Genomic DNA, 17,947 nt, shown 5'->3' on the forward strand with positions numbered 1-17,947 from the left:
GAATGGAGACGCTACAGGTCTTGGAAAATGACGCGCTTTTTTTTGTTTTGTTTTTTTTTACAAACTTTGGAATTTTTTTTCATCATTTAGACAAAAAAATGAACCTAGACATGTTTGGTGTCTGTGAACTCGTAATGACCTGGAGAATCATAATAGCACGTCAGTGTTAGCATTTAGTGAACATGGTAAAAAAAAAAAATAAATAACAACTGCGGGATTGCACTATTTTTGCAATTTCACCACATTTGGAATGTTTTTCCCATTTTCCAGTACACGACATGTTAAAACCAATGGTGTCGTTCAAAAGTGCAACTTGTCCTGCAAAAAACAAGCCCTTACATGGCCATATTGACGGAAAAATAAAAAAAGTTATGGCTCTGGGAAGAAGGGGAGCAAAAAACGAAAATGCAAAACCAAAAATATCTCTGGTCATTAAAGGGTTAAGCAGTGTAGCTCTGGGGTGAGATAAAACACTTACTGGGAAGCAGCAGAATCTGGGTGTCTCTCTGCTGCACTTTCTCACTCTTCCTTAGATCTCTAAAGATTATTAATAGGCAACAGTAATCTGATCCCTCAGTGAGATGACAGGCCGACTTACCGTATCTTGAGCGTGATGGATTTTGGATACATTTTTGAATGCTCAGTTGAAGAATCAGACGTAAAAGAAGTGTCTCATAAGTGGAGAAAGAAACATATTTTGCTGATAAAACATTTAACAAACTTTCTTATAATCGCTGATACTATTCAATTGGTTTACGAAACGTTTGTTGAAATGACAGCGACCATTTATTTATATGTTTGATGCTCATGAAATTTGTAAAATGATTGGTTTGATTCCTGGTTTCCTAAAAATGGAGCGGTTGCCTTATCTTCAGAAAGATGGAAACAGAAGCAATGCTGTGAAATTGTGACCAAATTTATTTTGTGTTTTTGCTGTAATCCGGAGACCTTCACAAAAAAACTGTGGTTCTAGATACTTTTAATGGAATTTTGTAAAGAAAACAATGAAAAAAATAACATTAAATGACACAATACGTGTACAAGAGCCTCCGGGCCATCTCTGTGTTACCGCTGCCCTGGTAAATAAGAGATAAATTAAAAGCAATGTCTCTCCGAAGGTCAACCTGGTCCTCATCAATGCCCTGCAAAAAGTAAAAAAACCACAAAATATTACTCTTGTTTGTGACCGAAAACATATTTCCAGCTGGGACACGTGGATGGATGACTGTACCGATAAGTGAAGCGGTGGCAGCTGCAGTGCCTGCTGATAATAGTGCAGCGCCAGGTGCGTCAGGCCCATCTGGTGCAAGGCCCGGCCCAGGTTGTAGAACGTCTCCTGGCAGGAGCCACGTAAATCTATGTATTTATTCAAAAACGAAAAACCCTAAAAAGACAAAAAAAATGTGTAAAATGGCATTATCAGAATTTGGATAGATTACTCTGCAAAGCAATATACAGTTAGGCCGGTTTCACACGTCAGTGGCTCCGGTACGTGTGGTGACAGTTTCCTCACGTACCGGAGACACTGACACACATAGACCCATAAAAATCAATGCATCTGTTCAGATGTCATTGATTTTTTGCGGACCGTGTCTCCGTGTGCCAAACACGGAGACATGTCAGTGTTCTTGGGAGCGCACGTATTACACGGACCCAATAGAGTCTATGGATCCGTGTAAAACACGGACCTCACACGGACATTCTCCGTCTGGGGTCCGTGTGCGTGCAGGAGACAGCGCAAAAGTAAGCGCTGTCCCCCCCACATGGTGCTGAAGCCGCGATTCATATGTTCCCTGCAGCAGCGTTTGCTGCAGAGAAAATATGAATAATAGCGTTTAAAATAAAGATCCATGTGTCCGCCGCCCCCCCACCCCCTGTGCGCCCCCCCACTGGTCAGAAAATACTTACCCGGGTCCCCCGTCGGCTGTAGCTCCTTCCTGGTCTGGCCGCGGCTTACTGTATGCGGTCACGTGGGGCCGCTCATTTACAATCATGAATAGTCGGCTCCGCCCCTATTGGAGGTGGAGCCACATATTCATGAGTGTAATCGACCGCATACAGTAGAGAAGCCGCGGCCAGACCAGGAAGGAGCGACAGCCAACCGGGGATCCGGGTAAGTATTTTCTGACCAGCGGGGGGGCGCACAGGGGGTGGGAGGGCGGCGGACACATAGATCTTTATTTTAAACACTATTATTCATATTTTCTCTGCAGCAAACGCTGCTGCAGGGAACATATGAATCGAGGCTTCAGCACGATGCAGAGTGGGTACCACACGCTCCGTGTGGTACCCACTCGCCATACGGGCGGCACACGTGTGCCGCACGTATGGCCTACGTGAGTTCCCAGGCACACGGACACGGATAACTCCGGTACCGATTTATTCCGGTACCGGAATTATCTGGACGTGTGGGACAGCCCTTAGAAAATGAACAGCTGATGGCTCATACCGTATAAGGAGCATATTAAATGGAATCTGAGAGCAGCATAATGTAGGGGCAGAGACCCTGATTCCATAGATGTGTCACTTACTGGGCTGCTAGCTGTAGCTTTGCTAGAATTCCTGTTTTCTCTACTGTACATGTAGCAGTGCTCAGAATGCTGAGCTGTGTATAACCACGGCCTGATTGGCAGTTTCTTGTGTAAACTGTCAGCAAGCTGCCAATCAGTGGTGGAGGCGGGGTTAGACTGGACTGTCTGGCACACAACACCTAGTCCTGCAGTAATAATCTCCTGCTGATAAAGCACTGATTGTATTTGGCACTACAGCACACAGCCTAATAAGTGACAACCCTGTAATCAGGTTCTCTGCCTCTACATCATACTGCTCGTTGAGAACAAAGTTTGTTTTTTTTTTACTTAATTGCCAAGATACATTTTGCATTAGAGCTTTATTATATATTTTCACTGTCTTATCTTCTACAGCCTCTGTGTTGCACTGTGCATTGCCGACTGCAGAATGAGCTAACGGAGGATCAGTCAGTGAGACCGGTCACTTCTGAGCTGGTGACAGCTCCATCATAACCACTTCATGACCAGACGATTTTCCATTTTTTTCTTCTTCTTCTTAAGAGCCATATCTTTTTAATTTTTCTGTCCGCATACCCGTTTAAGGGCTTGTTTCTTGCGGGACAAGTTGTATTTTTGAATGACACCATTAATTTTATCATGTGATGCACTGGAAAGCCGGAAAAAAAACATACGAGTGTGTTGAAATAAAAAAAAAAAAGAAAACATTCACAATTGTTTTTAAGATTTTTCATTTACCATGTTCACTATATGGTAACACTGAGCTGCCATTATAATTCTCCAGGTCAGTACGAGTATGCAGATACCAAACATGGATAGGTTGTCTCCTATTTAACCCCTTCATGAACTGAGCTTTTTTCAGTTTTGCATTTTCGGTTTTCGCTCCCCTCCTTCCCAGAGCCATAACTTTTTTTATTTTTCCATCAATATGGCCATGTGAGGGCTTGTTCTTTGTGGGACAAGTTGTACTTTTGAACTCCATCATTGGTTTTACCATGTCATGTACTAGAAAAAGGGTAAAAAATTCCAAGTGCAGTAAAATTGCAAAAAAAGTGCAATCCCACACTGGTTTTTTGTTTGGCTTTTTTGCTAAGTTCACTAAATGCTAAAACTGACCTGCCATTATGATTCTCCAGGCGATTAGGAGTTCATAGACACCTATTTAATTAAACTAGACACCAAACATGTCTAGGTTCTTTTTTATCTAAGTGGTGAAAAAAAAATCCAAACTTTTCTAAAAAAAAAAAATTCCGACTCCCGCAGCGTCTCCATTTTTTGTGATCTCGGGTTGGGCGAGGGCTTATTTTTTGCACCCTGAGCTGACGTTTGATACCAGTTTGGGGTTAGATACAATGTTTTATCGCCTGTTATTGTAATATTGTGGTGGCCCAAAAAACGCAATTCTGGCGTTTAGATTTTTTTTTCTTTATGCCATTTACCAATCTGATTTTTTTTCTTATATTTTGATAGATTGGACTTTTATGAACGCAGCGATACCAAATATGTGTTATTTTAATGGGATAAAAGGGGGTAATTTGAACTTTTTTTTTTTTAATATTTAATTTTTTTACTTGTTCTTGTATTTGATAGTCCCTTCAAGCTGCGATCGCCCGACGCCTGTGCTGTACATACAGTAGCAGGGCATCAACATTGCTATGGTTAGATAAAATCACAATCTCCTGTGAACGGGCTGGAGAATCATCATGACAGGCACGAGGGTCATCAGCAGACCCCCGGCTGGGATGTCACCCCGCCATCACGTCACAGGCGCATGGAATGACGCACCCCCCACCGGCACGTGATCAATGCTGCGGTCTTACCTGAACCAGCAGGGCATGTCTTTTCAGCACAAACTTCTGTGATGCCATGTGCACAAAGGTTAATCCGATACAGAGGCTGTACATGGGGTCCTCAGACTTCATTCGATAGGCCTGCACATACTGCGCTGCAAAGTATTAAAGGCAATGGCGTCCTATTAGCTGAATACAACTGCAAGACCAAGTAAGAAAAAAAACCTGACGTATAGGAGACAAGCAAGTGCGTTTTACCTGCGGATTTTTCAAAAACTGTGCGGAAATCGCTCACAAATCTGCAACGTGGGCACATAGCCTTAGGGTTGGAATTAGAGGTAGGGTTGGAATTAGGGTTAGGGGTGTGTTGGGGTTAGGGTTAGGCTTGTGGTTAGGGTTATGGTTAGGATTAGGGGTGTGTTGGGGTTAGGGTTGTGGTTAGGGGTGTGTTGGGAATAGGGTTGGGATTAGGGTCATGGTTAGAGTTGGGATTAGGGTTGGGATGTGTTGGGGTTAGTGATGGAGTTAGAATTGAGGGCTTTCCACTGTTTAGGCACATCAGGGGGTCTCCAAACGGGACATGGCGCCACTATTGATTCCAGCCAATCTTGCGTTCAAAAAGTCAACTGGTGCTCCCCCCCTTCTGAGCCCCGACGTGTGCCCAAACAGTGGTTTACCCCCACATATGGGGTACCATCATACTCAGGACAAACACTTTTGTGGTCCAATTTCTCCTGTTACCCTTGTGAAAATAAAAAATTGTGGGCTAAAATATCATTTTTGAGGAAAGAAAAATTATTTTTTTATTTTCACGGCTCTGCGTTATAAACTTCTGTGAAGCACTTGGGGTTCAAAGTTCTCACCACACCTCTAGATAAGTTCCGTGGGGGGGGTCTAGTTTCCAAAATGGGGTCACTTGTGGGAGAGCTCCAATGTTTAGGCACACAGGGGCTCTCCAAACGCGACATCGTGTCCGCTGAAGATTGGAGCCAGCTTTTCATTCAAAAAGTCAAATGGCGCTCCTTCCCTTCCGAGCCCTGCCGTGCACCCAAACAGTGGTTTCCCCCCCACATATGGGGTATCGGCGTACTCAGGACAAATTGTACAACAACTTTTGTGGTCCAGTTTCTCCTTTTACCCTTGGTAAAATAAAAAAAATTGTTGCTAAAAGATCATTTTTGTGACCAAAAAGTTAAATGTTCATTTTTTCCTTCCATGTTGCTTCTGCTGCTGTGAAACACCTGAAGGGTTAATAAACTTCTTGAATGTGGTTTTGGGCACCTTGAGGGGTGCAGTTTTTAGAATTTTGTCACTTTTGGGTATTTTCAGCCCTATAGACCCCTCAAACTGACTTGTGAGGTGTTCCCTAAAAAAAATGGTTTTGTAAATTTTGATGTAAAAATGAGAAATCGCTGGTCAAAATTTAACCCTTACAACTTCCTAGCAAAAAAAAATGTTGTTTCCAAAATTGTGCTGATGTAAAGTAGACATGTGGGAAATGTTATTTATTAACTATTTTGTGTCACATAACTCTCTGGTTTAACAGAATAAAAATTCAAAATTTGAAAATTGTGAAATTTTCGCCAAATTTCCATTTTTTTCACAAATAAACGCAAAAATTATCGACCTAAATTTACCACTAACATGAAGCTCAATAAGTCACGAAAAAACAATCTCAGAATCGCTAGGATCCGTTGAAGCGTTCCTGAGTTATTACCTCATAAAGGGACACTGGTCAGAATTGCAAAAAATGGCCAGGTCATTAAGGTCAAAATAGGCTGGGTCATGAAGGGGTTAAGGAGTGCATGTAGCACTGTCATTAATGAGCACCGGAGTAATGTCATTAAAGAGCGTCGGAGAAATGTCATGAAGGCACTGCATGCTCCTCTTCTCTGCTAGCCTGACACCTCTGGTGCACTGCGGGCTGCCGATGCTTGCCTCAAAGGACGTGTGTTTGAGACCTATGGTCTAAATGGTTAACAGCAGTGATCGGAGTTCAGCCCCATTTGCTGCTGTTAAAGACACATGTCTGCTATATAATATATTTGGCATCTACCATGCGTAGAAATAGCTTAGCTCATGAGTAGAGATGGGCGGACACCTGGATGTTTAGGTCCCGCAGGGTCGGCTGAACAGTTACAAAAAGTTTGTGCACCAGAACAGTACCCAGACCTGAACCCCATTCACTTGAATGGGGGGTCTGAACATCCAGTATTTGCCACGCTGTCATGTGTCAAAAGACAAAGTGTGAGTGCAGCTGTGATCGGAGGTATAAAGTTTACCTCCGGTGACTGGTGTCAGCTGATGGGACTACTGCTCCCATCAGCCATCGCCTGCTGCCGCTAATAACAGCGAGAACAGGATAGGCTGATGGGAGTATTCATCAGCCGATGCCTTTGCTTTAAAGGAGTAATTAAAAAGAAAAAAAAACACAGTGAGTTCCCCTCTAGTTTTGCCCGTCAGCTTCAGCAAGGGTTAGTAAGAATAGAGGGGTCCCCATGCCGTATTTTTTAATTATTTAAATAAATAATTAAAAAAGGGGCGTGGGTTTCCCCCGTATTTTTGACAACCAAGGTAAAGCAGACAGCTGGGGGCTGGTATTCTCAGGCTGGTAAGGGGCCTGTAGTCCTGCGGTGAACTCTCCTCTGCAGTGAGACTTTCTCTCTGTGCTAGCGGAGATCTTCTGATGATTTTGCCACCGATCAGAAGCGGTGTTTGCAGCACTGTCATGCACATGACAGCGTAACAAGCACCCGGTGTTTGAGAGGCCGTGTTTGGTGTCTGTGCCCAAACAGTAGGTGTTCAGTACGGACGCTGAACTTTACTGTTCGGGTTCGCCCATCTCTACACATGGTGACCTCAGAGCTGACGTCATATTGTAATAGGAATGTTTACTTTTTTATTTTTTTTTATTTTTCTTTTATTTAGTTTTTTTCTTTTTATGGCCATGATACGCATAAGCAGAAGTAGCGACTCCCATGTGTTTGTGATTGCTGATGTGCAGTAGGAGCATGCCCGCTTGGATCCACAGTCCCGTGATATCTGAACGCCCCACTAACTGCATTATGTATCTGATCTGTTGTGACGTTTAACCCCGTACTGGAAAGAGCGGCCATTTACCAAGTGCGTGCTTGAAGCTCCCAGATACAAAAGCATTATGACCACTCAGGACACACAGTGCGAGGTTCTCGGGATTTTTGAGCATTAACCGCAGACAGAAACGGTGATGCCTCACGTCTTGGGAATGCATCGTCACTTGATTGAAGATATTCCATAGCTGAGGTTTGTTCACATTTTCCATCAACATTATTCTGGGAAAGAAAACAAGGACATGTTATGATAATACTTGGATTAAGCCAGGAACTAATTTCCTGCTACTGGACTTTTACTTAGGGGGGCTGGTTCTACTTAAAAGGAATCTGTCACCAGGCGTTTGCTAGGTAATCTGAGAGCAGCATGATGTAGGAGCAGAGACCCTGATTCCAGCGATGTGTCACTTATTGAGCTGTCTGCTGTCATTTTGTTAAAATCCCAGTATTCTCTGCTGCAGATCTAGCAGTTCTCTGAATGCTGTGCTGTGCATAACCCCGACAACACCACTGATTGGCAGCTTTCTGTATACACTGTGCATAGGCAGAAAGCTACCAATCAGTGACGGAGGAAGTTAAAGGGGGACTAGGCAGCACGAGACTAGTCCTCTAATATTAATCTCCTCCTGACAAAACATTGATTTTACTTAAACAGCAAGCAGCCCAGTAAGCGACACATCACTGGTATCAGGGTATCTGCTCTCAGATTACATAGCAAAAACCTTTTAAAAAGCTTCCCTTTAAGAAGGCCAGCTCATCTATGTAGAGAAGGGTTTCAAAGGCTGAGACACCATGACACCTTTGTGTTGAGCACTGGCGCTCATTGAGGAGATGAGCCTATTAGCAATGCTTCATGGGGAAAAGTATGTAAATTACTGTATTTTTCTGACCATAAGACGCACTTTTTTTCCTCCAAATGTGGGAGGAAAGTGTGGGTGCGTCTTATGGTAGGGATGCAATGTGGAGAGGGGCAGCAGCGAGTGGGATTGCACTGGGAGGCAGGAGGCAGAAAAATGTCCCTGCCCGGCTTCAGGAATCAGCCCTGGGGAAACCACATGGTCCCGATCATTAAAGTGCAGTGAATATTCATTAGCTGCTTCCCCGCCCACCTGTCAGCTGAGCAGTAAGTTAGGAGCAGCAAATGAATACTCCTTCACAGGGGCACACATGGTTTCCCCAGCGCTGGATTTCTGCAGCAGCTGGGGGAGATCTGTGTGTCTGGTGGAGGAGGCAGGGGCCAGAGGGGAGACACAAGATCGCTGCATACCTGCCTGGGCTGTGCTGGATGCTGAGTGCTCCAGCACAAGGACCTGTGTGATGTGATTGTAAAATCTTAATGAAATATTATTATTGATCACTTAACGTATATACAGAGTTCAATTAATGAGCCAAAGCTTTAGGTAGTGTGAGTCAGATATTCTGGGGATCTTGGCTTACATCTGTTCTCTGCATGTCAAAGCTAGAGGATACTTGACAAGTTGAGCTATAAGTGGACGACTAAAGTTACTTGTAACTAACAAACAAGATATATATTTAGGTAATATGGAATGAGGTAATGTATTCTGGAAGCTACTAGGTTCTGCTAATATGGTACGAGCTATGGACATACCGGTAGATCACCTTATGTGGTTTTGAGGTAGAAAAATAGTAACCAATGTAAGTCTATGGGTCAAAATAGTATATAAGGAAGACCCAGCTCCAGTATGATTCAGATCTCTCATTTCTTGAGACTCTCCACATGGACGACCACATCATACCACAAGACCATATGTAAGATCAATGCTTGCTTTCTCTTTCTTTTTAATCTAATACTTAATTTTGTGTGCTATGAACTTATAATTTACTTTTTCTTCATTTTTGTAATCACTTTTTGAATGGACATTAAATAAGTTTTGTTTTATCCACACAATTCAATTTTGCTTTTCTTCTCTATCCTCACTGTATTATACTTGAAAAAGTAAGGAAGAGTTATTTTTTCTAACAGTCATGAAGAGGGCGGGCTGGAGCATCACATGGCAGCAGAGCCCTCCCTCTTCTGATGTCATCACAGGTCCTGCAGACACCACACTACAATCTGCAAGCTTACTCCTGTGCTGTGGAGAGGCAACAAGAGGGAGCGCTCTGTGGGGTCATGGGATGGGATGCGCCAACATTTTACCTCACCACAGTATGGCTGGCTGCCACGATTAAATGGTTAGTCACTACAACACACAATAAAGCACTCTGCCACTCCTGTGGTGAACTATAACTCCCAGCATGCCATAGGATCTGCAGGACATGCTGGGAGTTATAGTTCTCCAAATGGGATCTCAAAGCAGCACTCCAGTGTTATTTTTCAGTGCTTGAGTGGTGCTTTAAATATAAGCCCTGTGCCCCCACTCTTATACTCACCCTCCAGCATCTTCATATAGTACTTCACAGACACCACACTGGTCCCGCAGCACCATCTTCTACCCGCAGCTTCCAACATAACATACTATTATATATAATAACACATACAATAGTATGTTTATGTTATTAAATATTTTACCACCTTTTTTGCTTCAAATATTTTTTTCCCTATTTTCCACCTCTAAAACCTGGGTGCGTCTTATAGTCCGGTGCGTCTTATAGTCGGAAAAAATACGGTAATAGAGTACCAGCTGTACTAGGCAGCTGCCTAACTTTATTTACATGGAAATTCCCCTGTGCAAATCTGTCTGAAGTCAGACCGCAATGTGTGGACTGGTCCGCTGTCTCATGTATTTCTATGAGGCTGTCATGGTCGCAAAGCTGTAACCGGTCCGTGTATTGTGGTCGAAGATCACATTGATTTGCACAGAAGTCTGAATGAGCCCTTAGAGTAAAGTCTGCTGAACCCACAGCTTTTGGCAGGGGCCGCCCAACTTTCCCACAACAGATGATGTCGGGGAAGAGAAGGATCCGACCTGCTGAATTGCAAATCGCCGATCCTTTTGTTTGTTGGGGAGATCAGCCGCGACCAGAAGAGTCTGGCAGATTAATGTCTCCTGCTCCGTCATGTGTTATAGAGCAGGAGACAAGACCTGGGTGTAAATCTAATCTAGAAGAAGATACCTTATGTAATTGTAGGCTTTTCTGAAGTTCTTATCCAGAATAGCTGTGGAGAGTCCAAAATGTTCCAACTCCTTCCGCTTCTGGCGGTCGTCATAAAATGAATAATACTCCAAAGAGGAGTCTACCAGCAGCTCGCCCTCCTTATACCGGGCCAGGTCACACAAAGCGTAGATCGCCTTTAAGAGGAGGTTCCACCAATCGTCTTTGGATAGGACACTGGTGAGGATCGCAAAAATGGCTGTGAAGGAAAAGAAATCTGGATAATGACAGAAGAGGACTTTCTAGCAGAATATATGACGAATTAAAAACCAGGCACCCCTGTTTAGTCTGACTCCGAGGAATATTAGGCTTTTTATACTTGTGTAAAGACAGTTTAAATTTTTTTTATGCAAAATCGTTTTTACCTTTTGCATCAGAGTTTGCCGTCTCCTGCTCGTCGGTGTCGGAGATTTTGTCTCTCGAGACTTTAATCAGATATAAATGTCTTTCTCCGGATTTGGAACTGGAAATCAAACAGACTTGTGCCCGATTCATTGCAATCTGTAACCAAGTAACAAGATTAGCAAAAACTGAAAAGAAAAAAAACCTAATAGAAATTTCAGTGATTATACCATAATGATAAAACACCAGTGACCCGTGTGCAGGCGTAAGTTTCCAGCACAGACCAGCAGCGGTCCTTACATGGATTAAACAAAACTACGTAATTTTTTTTTTTTTACTAGGGGTCTAAGAACTAATCAGGCAGGTAGTTGCTACATACCTGCCTGCTGTGCCCGGCATAGAAAAGTCACATACCGCCCCTGCCGGCGATTCAGCAGCTTTCACCAACATCACATCGGCTTCTCTTCCGCTCTGCTCTGTTGATGGGGCGTGACTTGCAAATGTCATGCCAATTGACAGTCGTCTCCCCACCGCCTAACTGCGAGAAGCCGGCTGTCAATCAGCATGACACTGGCAGTCACGCTCTGTCGACAGTGCAGAAGAAGAAAGGATGCTCTTGAAATGGAGCAGCTGAATCGCCAGCAGGAGCGGTCGGTGACTGCTTTGAGCCAGCGCTGGGGTAGATATATTTTTTTTACTTGGCGCATAAAAACTTTTAACGTTAAATACCCTATTAAAATCTCCAAGTTCCCCCAATTCTGTCGCTCTTTTCCATTTTGCGCTGCGATGCTCCATCGCAGCGATAGTCACATTTGTTTCTTCTGGAGAGCACTATGTGAAATTTCTGCATGTAGAACAACTAGGTGTTTTTTCAGAGTCTTCTCTGGGAACGTGTGCATTCACCGCTACATCCAAAACACTGCCGATCACAGCTCAGTATCGTCTGAGATTGCTAGATCAGCTGCCGAGCTGTGTTTGACAACATCTGGGAGGGAGCAATGAAGTTGCACGCCCCTTCATTAGCCTCCAAAGAAATGTCACGTTGAATTACAAGCAGAGATTTCCCATGCTGTGCTCCAGAAGAAACAAATGTGAATATCTCTGCAATGGAGCGACGCAGCGTAAAACGGTACAGTAGCATGTAAACAGCCAGCATCAAGGCACTAAGCCAAAAAAATGGAGTAGAAAAAAAAAAAAAAAAAAAAAAGACTCTGGTAGAGTCGAAATGCAAAAAATAAATTACTGACGTAAGAAGCAATGATATTTTGTACTCCAATTTTTAAGGATCTGTAAAGTGACAGTCTGGGGACTCAATAAACTGTCATCAAACTCCATGGAAATCGGAGGACTTACCTAATGTGTTTCGGGGCCTTAAAGGGAACCTGTCACCCCGTTTTTTCAGTATGAGATAAAAATACCATTAAATAGGGCCTGAGCTGTGCTGGACAATAGTGTATTTTGTGTACCCTGATTCCCCACCTATGCTGCCGAAATACATTACCAAAGTCGCCGTTTTCGCCTGTCAATCAAGGTGGTCAGGTCAAATGGGCGTGGTGAAATCGCTTCTTCTCCCCCAGATCTTGCTCATCTTTCCGTTGGTGGCGTAGTGGTTTGCGCATGCCCAACAGGGGAATGCACTGCACAGCTGAAGAAAAAGAGCGCGATCTGCGCTATTCTCTGCTTTTTCGCTGGCGGCGGCCATCTTCCTGAGGCCGCGCGTGTGCAGATGGAGCGCTCTGCTGCCCGGGGCTTCAGGAAAATGGCCGCGGGATGCCGCTCGTGCGCAGATGGAGATCGCGGCGGCCAGTTTCCTGAAGCCGAGTTCGCATCTCGGCTTCAGGAAAATGGCCACCGCGATCCCCATCTGCGCACGCGCGGCATCCCTCGGCCATTTTCCTGAAGCCCCGGGCAGCAGAGCACTCCATCTGCGCACACGCGGCCTCAGGAAGATGGCCGCCGCCAGCGTAAAAGTGGAGAATAGCGCAGATCGCGCTCTTTTTCTTCAGCTGCGCAGTGCATTCCCCTGTTGGGCATGCGCAAACCACTACGCCACCAACGGAAAGATGAGCAAGATCGGGGGGAGAAGAAGCGATTTCACCACACCAATTTGACCTGACCACCTTGATTGACAGGCGAAAACGGCGACTTTGGTAACGTATTTCGGCAGCATAGGTGGGGAATCAGGGTACACAAAATACACTATTGTCCAGCACAGCTCAGGCCCTATTTAATGGTATTTTTATCTCATACTGAAAAAACGGGGTGACAGGTTCCCTTTAAGACAACAAGAACTGAACACTTACTTTTAGTAACATGGCGAGCATCGTAAGCAAGGTGTCCACATAGTCAAACATTTTTCCTTGAGAGTAAAGGAGGGTTGATCGGTGGAGCAAAAGCTTCAGTTCCTGCAGGATAAAAATGATGGGATAAAAAAACATTTAAATAGTTGGGAATGTACATTTTTTGTCTTCTTCAGCCAACCACTGATTCCTCCTCAGAATGGAAACATCTTTTTAAGAAAATTAATAAGAAATATGATTGGAAATGGTAAAAATAAAGGTTCAGAAATTATGAATTACAGTGAAACCCGGCACCATTGTCCCTGTAGCTCTGCACACGTATGCTTCCAGTGTGGGAAGGCATGAGCAGATGAAGATAAGCTCAGCCGTGGTCCACAACTAATCTACAGACTTCACATGTCCAACACTCATAGTCCGTTACAGTCCGCGATGTCCAGACCGGCTGCAAGTCTCCAGACCCGAAATCAACTTCTGTCGAGTTCAGCTCAGATTTGCGGGCGCTCCCATCCTTCCTTGGACTGTGAATGTTGGACGCGTGAAACTGGTTTCACGCCTTGCGAATGATAAGCCCCCACCTAAAGTGTCAAACTGCAGATTATTTCCTTCCCTCAACTCGACGCAGGCAAATCCTACCTGCTGGGCAGCATTTGCGTCCTGTGCCAAGGTGTCCGGATCGTACATGGGCTCAAGCGCCTCCAACGCTTTTTCTGGGTGGCCAAGTTGCTGCTGAAGTGTTGACAGAGAGATCCTTGCGTCCAGGTGTAAAGGAGCCATGTCTACCACTTTACAGTAACTTTCCGCAGCTTTCTCCATGTGTCCCAGAGCTTTTAAACAATCTATTAAAAAAAAAAGTCAGGTCAGATCAACCTATTTGATTTGGGACGTTAAACTGAACGGATAAGAGATAAAGCGATCATTTTCTTGGTGTAAGTTCTGCGCCAGCAGTAAAGCTCTGGTGTTACGTCACCCCATCATCATTGCAAGTCCATTATCAAATACTCTCATTTATGATCATTGCAGAAGTCAGTCCATGGGATTACCTGCGTGTCGAAGCCAGACCACGGCCATATTGTATTTTTCAGAGCATACTAATGCACTCAACAGGGGCAAGGCTGAATTATATTCGCCAACGTCCATGAAAGCTTCTGCCACGTCTAGATACAAGTCTCCCATTTCTTCTGGGTTTTGCTCCATTAAAGATGTCAGCATTGGCTAAAGAAGCGAGACACAGAGAAGTAAATGTTACAGGTGACATCATTAAAGGGGTTCCCGTACGGTAGCAGCTTAGCAAACAATGCGGCCAGCGCTGGGTAAATGCAGAGAGCGAGATCTTGCAATTTCACAGCGAGGACGGTTGTGGGATCTGGCTCTCCGAATGCCAGGATCACACAACTCAAATGTTCAGACCCAACTTTTAGCAAGAAAATCTGGTTCTTTATGACGGAGGGAGCAATTATGACCACTTTTGTTAATAGGTCATATTAAGAAAAACCACCACGGAACCCGGCTCACGTACATCTTCTACACTTGCATTCACGTGCGGTCTGCCTCTGAAGCCAGGAAGCGACACCGCACTTCAGAGGCTCAATGACGCTGTCGAATGGAGACGTGAGGTTTGCAGGGGTCTGATGATGACGCCGGCTCTGGCAAATCACATTATCATGCCAACAGTGGCATAACAACATGCAAACAACATAACAATCTTGTTGGAATGGTCACTCACACTGACAGGTTCCAGGATATTTAGGTGGATGAGGCAAAGCATCATTTTCACGGTGATATCTATTGGAACGCCCTCCGGCACATGGCACACAACTTCTATGGAGGGGAAAAAAAATAAGGAATTATTACATGTAGAAGCAAGATGCTGATCTGTGCCCCAAATATGTAATTTAATATCTAATGTCACATTTAATAACCAGATATTGAAAATTCTGGGATGCCTGTAGCCATGCCGGCCTCCCAGTATAGAGAGTCTCACTAACCTACTCCGTCATTATGTAATATCAGGGACATGAAGTATGTATAAAGTACCTAGAAATATAGAAAAAAAATCTATAAAATCTCCATACTCTGCCTCCCTGTGTCGCCGAATACAGCCCAGTTATGCAGGACCTGTAATCACTCCCAACAGGTCAGTTTTAATAAATACTAATAATCTCCATAGAATAACAATTCTAGAGCAACATTTCTTAAATTATGCCTTTGCATTATGCCACTCTTCGGTTATTACTCCTGGCATTTAGTTTTTTTCAATCGGGACATATCTCAGGAATTCAACTCTTTTCTCACCTTTGAAACGGCAAAAATTTCTACTGTTGCTCTTATTCATTCTCGTCTGGACAACTGCAATTTTCTACTAATCGTTCTCCCTCTAATCAAACTATCTCCTCTTCAATCCATCCTGAATGCGGCAGCCAGGGTGGTACTTCTGTCCAGCAGCTACACTGATGCCTCCACCCTGTGCCAGTCACTACACTGGTTACCCATCCACTACAGACTACAATATAAACGCATACCGCTCACACACAAAGCTCTGCACAGTTCTGCACCGCCCTACATCTGCTCCCTCATCTCTACCACCCTACACGTGCCTTCTGCTCCACAACTGATCTAAGACCAACATCCTACATAATCCACATCTCCCACTCCTGTCTCCAAGACTTCTCTCATGCTGCAGAAGTTTTCTGGAATGCGCTAATGTACAATCCGATTAATATTTAGCCCTCACGGTTTTAAGCCTGCTTTAAAAACACATCTCTTTGAACAAGCTATCACTTCACTTAGATCCTGGCTGATGACCAGACCCTGCAGCCTTATACTATAACCCCCATTTATCATAATGGTGGCTGGACCATACATATAAATGACATCTACCCTAAGGCATCTTTTCTGAGCTAAACAAGCCCAAGTTATCTAACCTCTTTATAGGAGAGGCTTGTGGAGCCCAAAACGGAATCCCGTATTCTAGATGTGGCCTCAGAAGTGATTTATAAAGGGGTATCAGTACGTTGGGATCGCAGAATTTTATCTTTTTTTTTATACACCCTAAAATGTTGTTTGCTTTTGCGGCTGCTGCCTGACATTGAGTGCTGCTGCTCAGCTTACTTGTAATGAGAATCCCCCATCCTACTCCTGTTCTGTAGTCCCCAGTATACTCCCATTTAGTGTGTATGCAGAATACATTTCTTTTTTTTAGCAAACACTACTTTTATTATTTAAATGTTTGTCAATCTAAAATCCATCTGTCAATATTTCTGTTCTTCTGTAATCAGAATAATTATGTATGAAAGAAAAAAAAATCATAAGACACACAATCTCATTAAAAAGCAGAGGTGTAACAATCGCGGTCACAGAGGTTGCAACCGGGCCCGTGAGGGTGAGGGGCCTGCCGACGCCGGCACAAAGTTCACCTGGATTTCCATCCTGGGACGCACATTCAGCTAAGATGTATTGCGGTGCAGAGACATATCGGGTCCGTGTGCTGCAATTTATTTACCAGGATGGGGGACATATATACCAGGATGGGAGACATATATACCAGGATGGGGGCATATATACATGGATGGGGGACATATATACCAGGATGGGGCACATATATACCAGGATGGGGGACATAAATAACAGGATGAAGTGATGTATATACCAGGATGAGGGACCAAGATGGGGGACACACATATCCCGGAATGAGAGACCTGGATGGAGGATATATATACCGGGATGGGGGACGTATATACCAGGATGGGAGACATATACCAGGATGGAGGTACCGGGATGGGAAGACATATATACCAGGATGGGGGACATGTATACCAGGATGGGGGACATGTATACCAGGATGGGGGACATGTATACCAGGATGGAAGACATATATACACCAGGATGGGGGACATATATACACCAGCATGGGGGACATATATACACCAGCATGGGGGACATGTATACCAGGACGGAGGACATATATACCAGGATGGGGGACATATATACCAGGATGGGGGACATATATACCAGGATGGAAGACATATATACCAGGATGGGGGACATATATACACCAGGATGGGGGACATATATACACCAGGATGGGGGACATGTATACCAGGATGGAGGACATATATACCAGGATGGGGGACATATATTCCAGGATGGAGGACATATATACCAGGATGGAAGACATATATACCAGGATGGAAGACATATATACCAGGATGGGGGACATATATACACCAGGATGGGGGACATGTATACCAGGATGGAGGACATATATACCAGGATGGGGGACATATATACCAGGATGGGGGACATATATACCAGGATGGGGGACATATATACCAGGATGGGGGACATATATACCAGGATGGGGGACATATATACCAGGATGGGGGGACATGTATACCAGGATGGAGAACATATATACCAGGATGGGGGACATATATACCAGGATGGAGGACATATATACCAGGATGGAGGACATATATACCAGGATGGAGTGTCAAGGTGAAAATATATTTTCTTATATACCTTTTGTACTTTTATATATCTTATACTGTGAAACAATAAGTTTTTCCTATCTGCTAGCTAATGCAAATGTAATTGTATCTAAAGATGGCTGCCAGTGTTCACTTTCACTTTAGTTCAGTGTCTAAAGAGTTAAGTATAATTTCTCTTAAAAAGATAACTCAGGAATGTGAAGAAAGAAGTAACCACCGGGAGACGTTCTGACGAATCAGAGAGAGAGACTGGACACTAGATGTATACTGCATAAACCCCGCCTAATGCATTCCTTT

General features: G+C 44.1%; 1 protein-coding gene across 3 annotated transcripts in view; it reads right to left on the bottom strand.

The window, feature by feature from the left end:
• Window positions 1-962: 962 nt before the first annotated feature.
• GTF3C3 (general transcription factor IIIC subunit 3) overlaps window positions 963-17,947 on the bottom strand; it is a 62,380-nt gene continuing 45,395 nt past the window's right edge. For all 3 annotated transcript variants that reach the window (XM_077283474.1, XM_077283477.1, XM_077283475.1), the window contains exons 10-19: window positions 14,887-14,981; window positions 14,204-14,375; window positions 13,797-13,999; window positions 13,167-13,268; window positions 10,887-11,022; window positions 10,483-10,720; window positions 7,439-7,629; window positions 4,349-4,473; window positions 1,232-1,384; window positions 963-1,142 (exon numbers count right to left, since the gene is read on the bottom strand). In XM_077283474.1, coding sequence (XP_077139589.1) covers window positions 1,020-1,142; window positions 1,232-1,384; window positions 4,349-4,473; window positions 7,439-7,629; window positions 10,483-10,720; window positions 10,887-11,022; window positions 13,167-13,268; window positions 13,797-13,999; window positions 14,204-14,375; window positions 14,887-14,981 — 1,538 coding nt within the window. In that variant the 3' untranslated portion in view covers window positions 963-1,019. The remainder of the gene's footprint in view (window positions 1,143-1,231; window positions 1,385-4,348; window positions 4,474-7,438; window positions 7,630-10,482; window positions 10,721-10,886; window positions 11,023-13,166; window positions 13,269-13,796; window positions 14,000-14,203; window positions 14,376-14,886; window positions 14,982-17,947) is intronic.

This window comes from Ranitomeya variabilis, chromosome 2, assembly GCF_051348905.1.
Source record: "Ranitomeya variabilis isolate aRanVar5 chromosome 2, aRanVar5.hap1, whole genome shotgun sequence".
In the NCBI taxonomy this organism is placed as follows: domain Eukaryota; kingdom Metazoa; phylum Chordata; class Amphibia; order Anura; family Dendrobatidae; genus Ranitomeya; species Ranitomeya variabilis.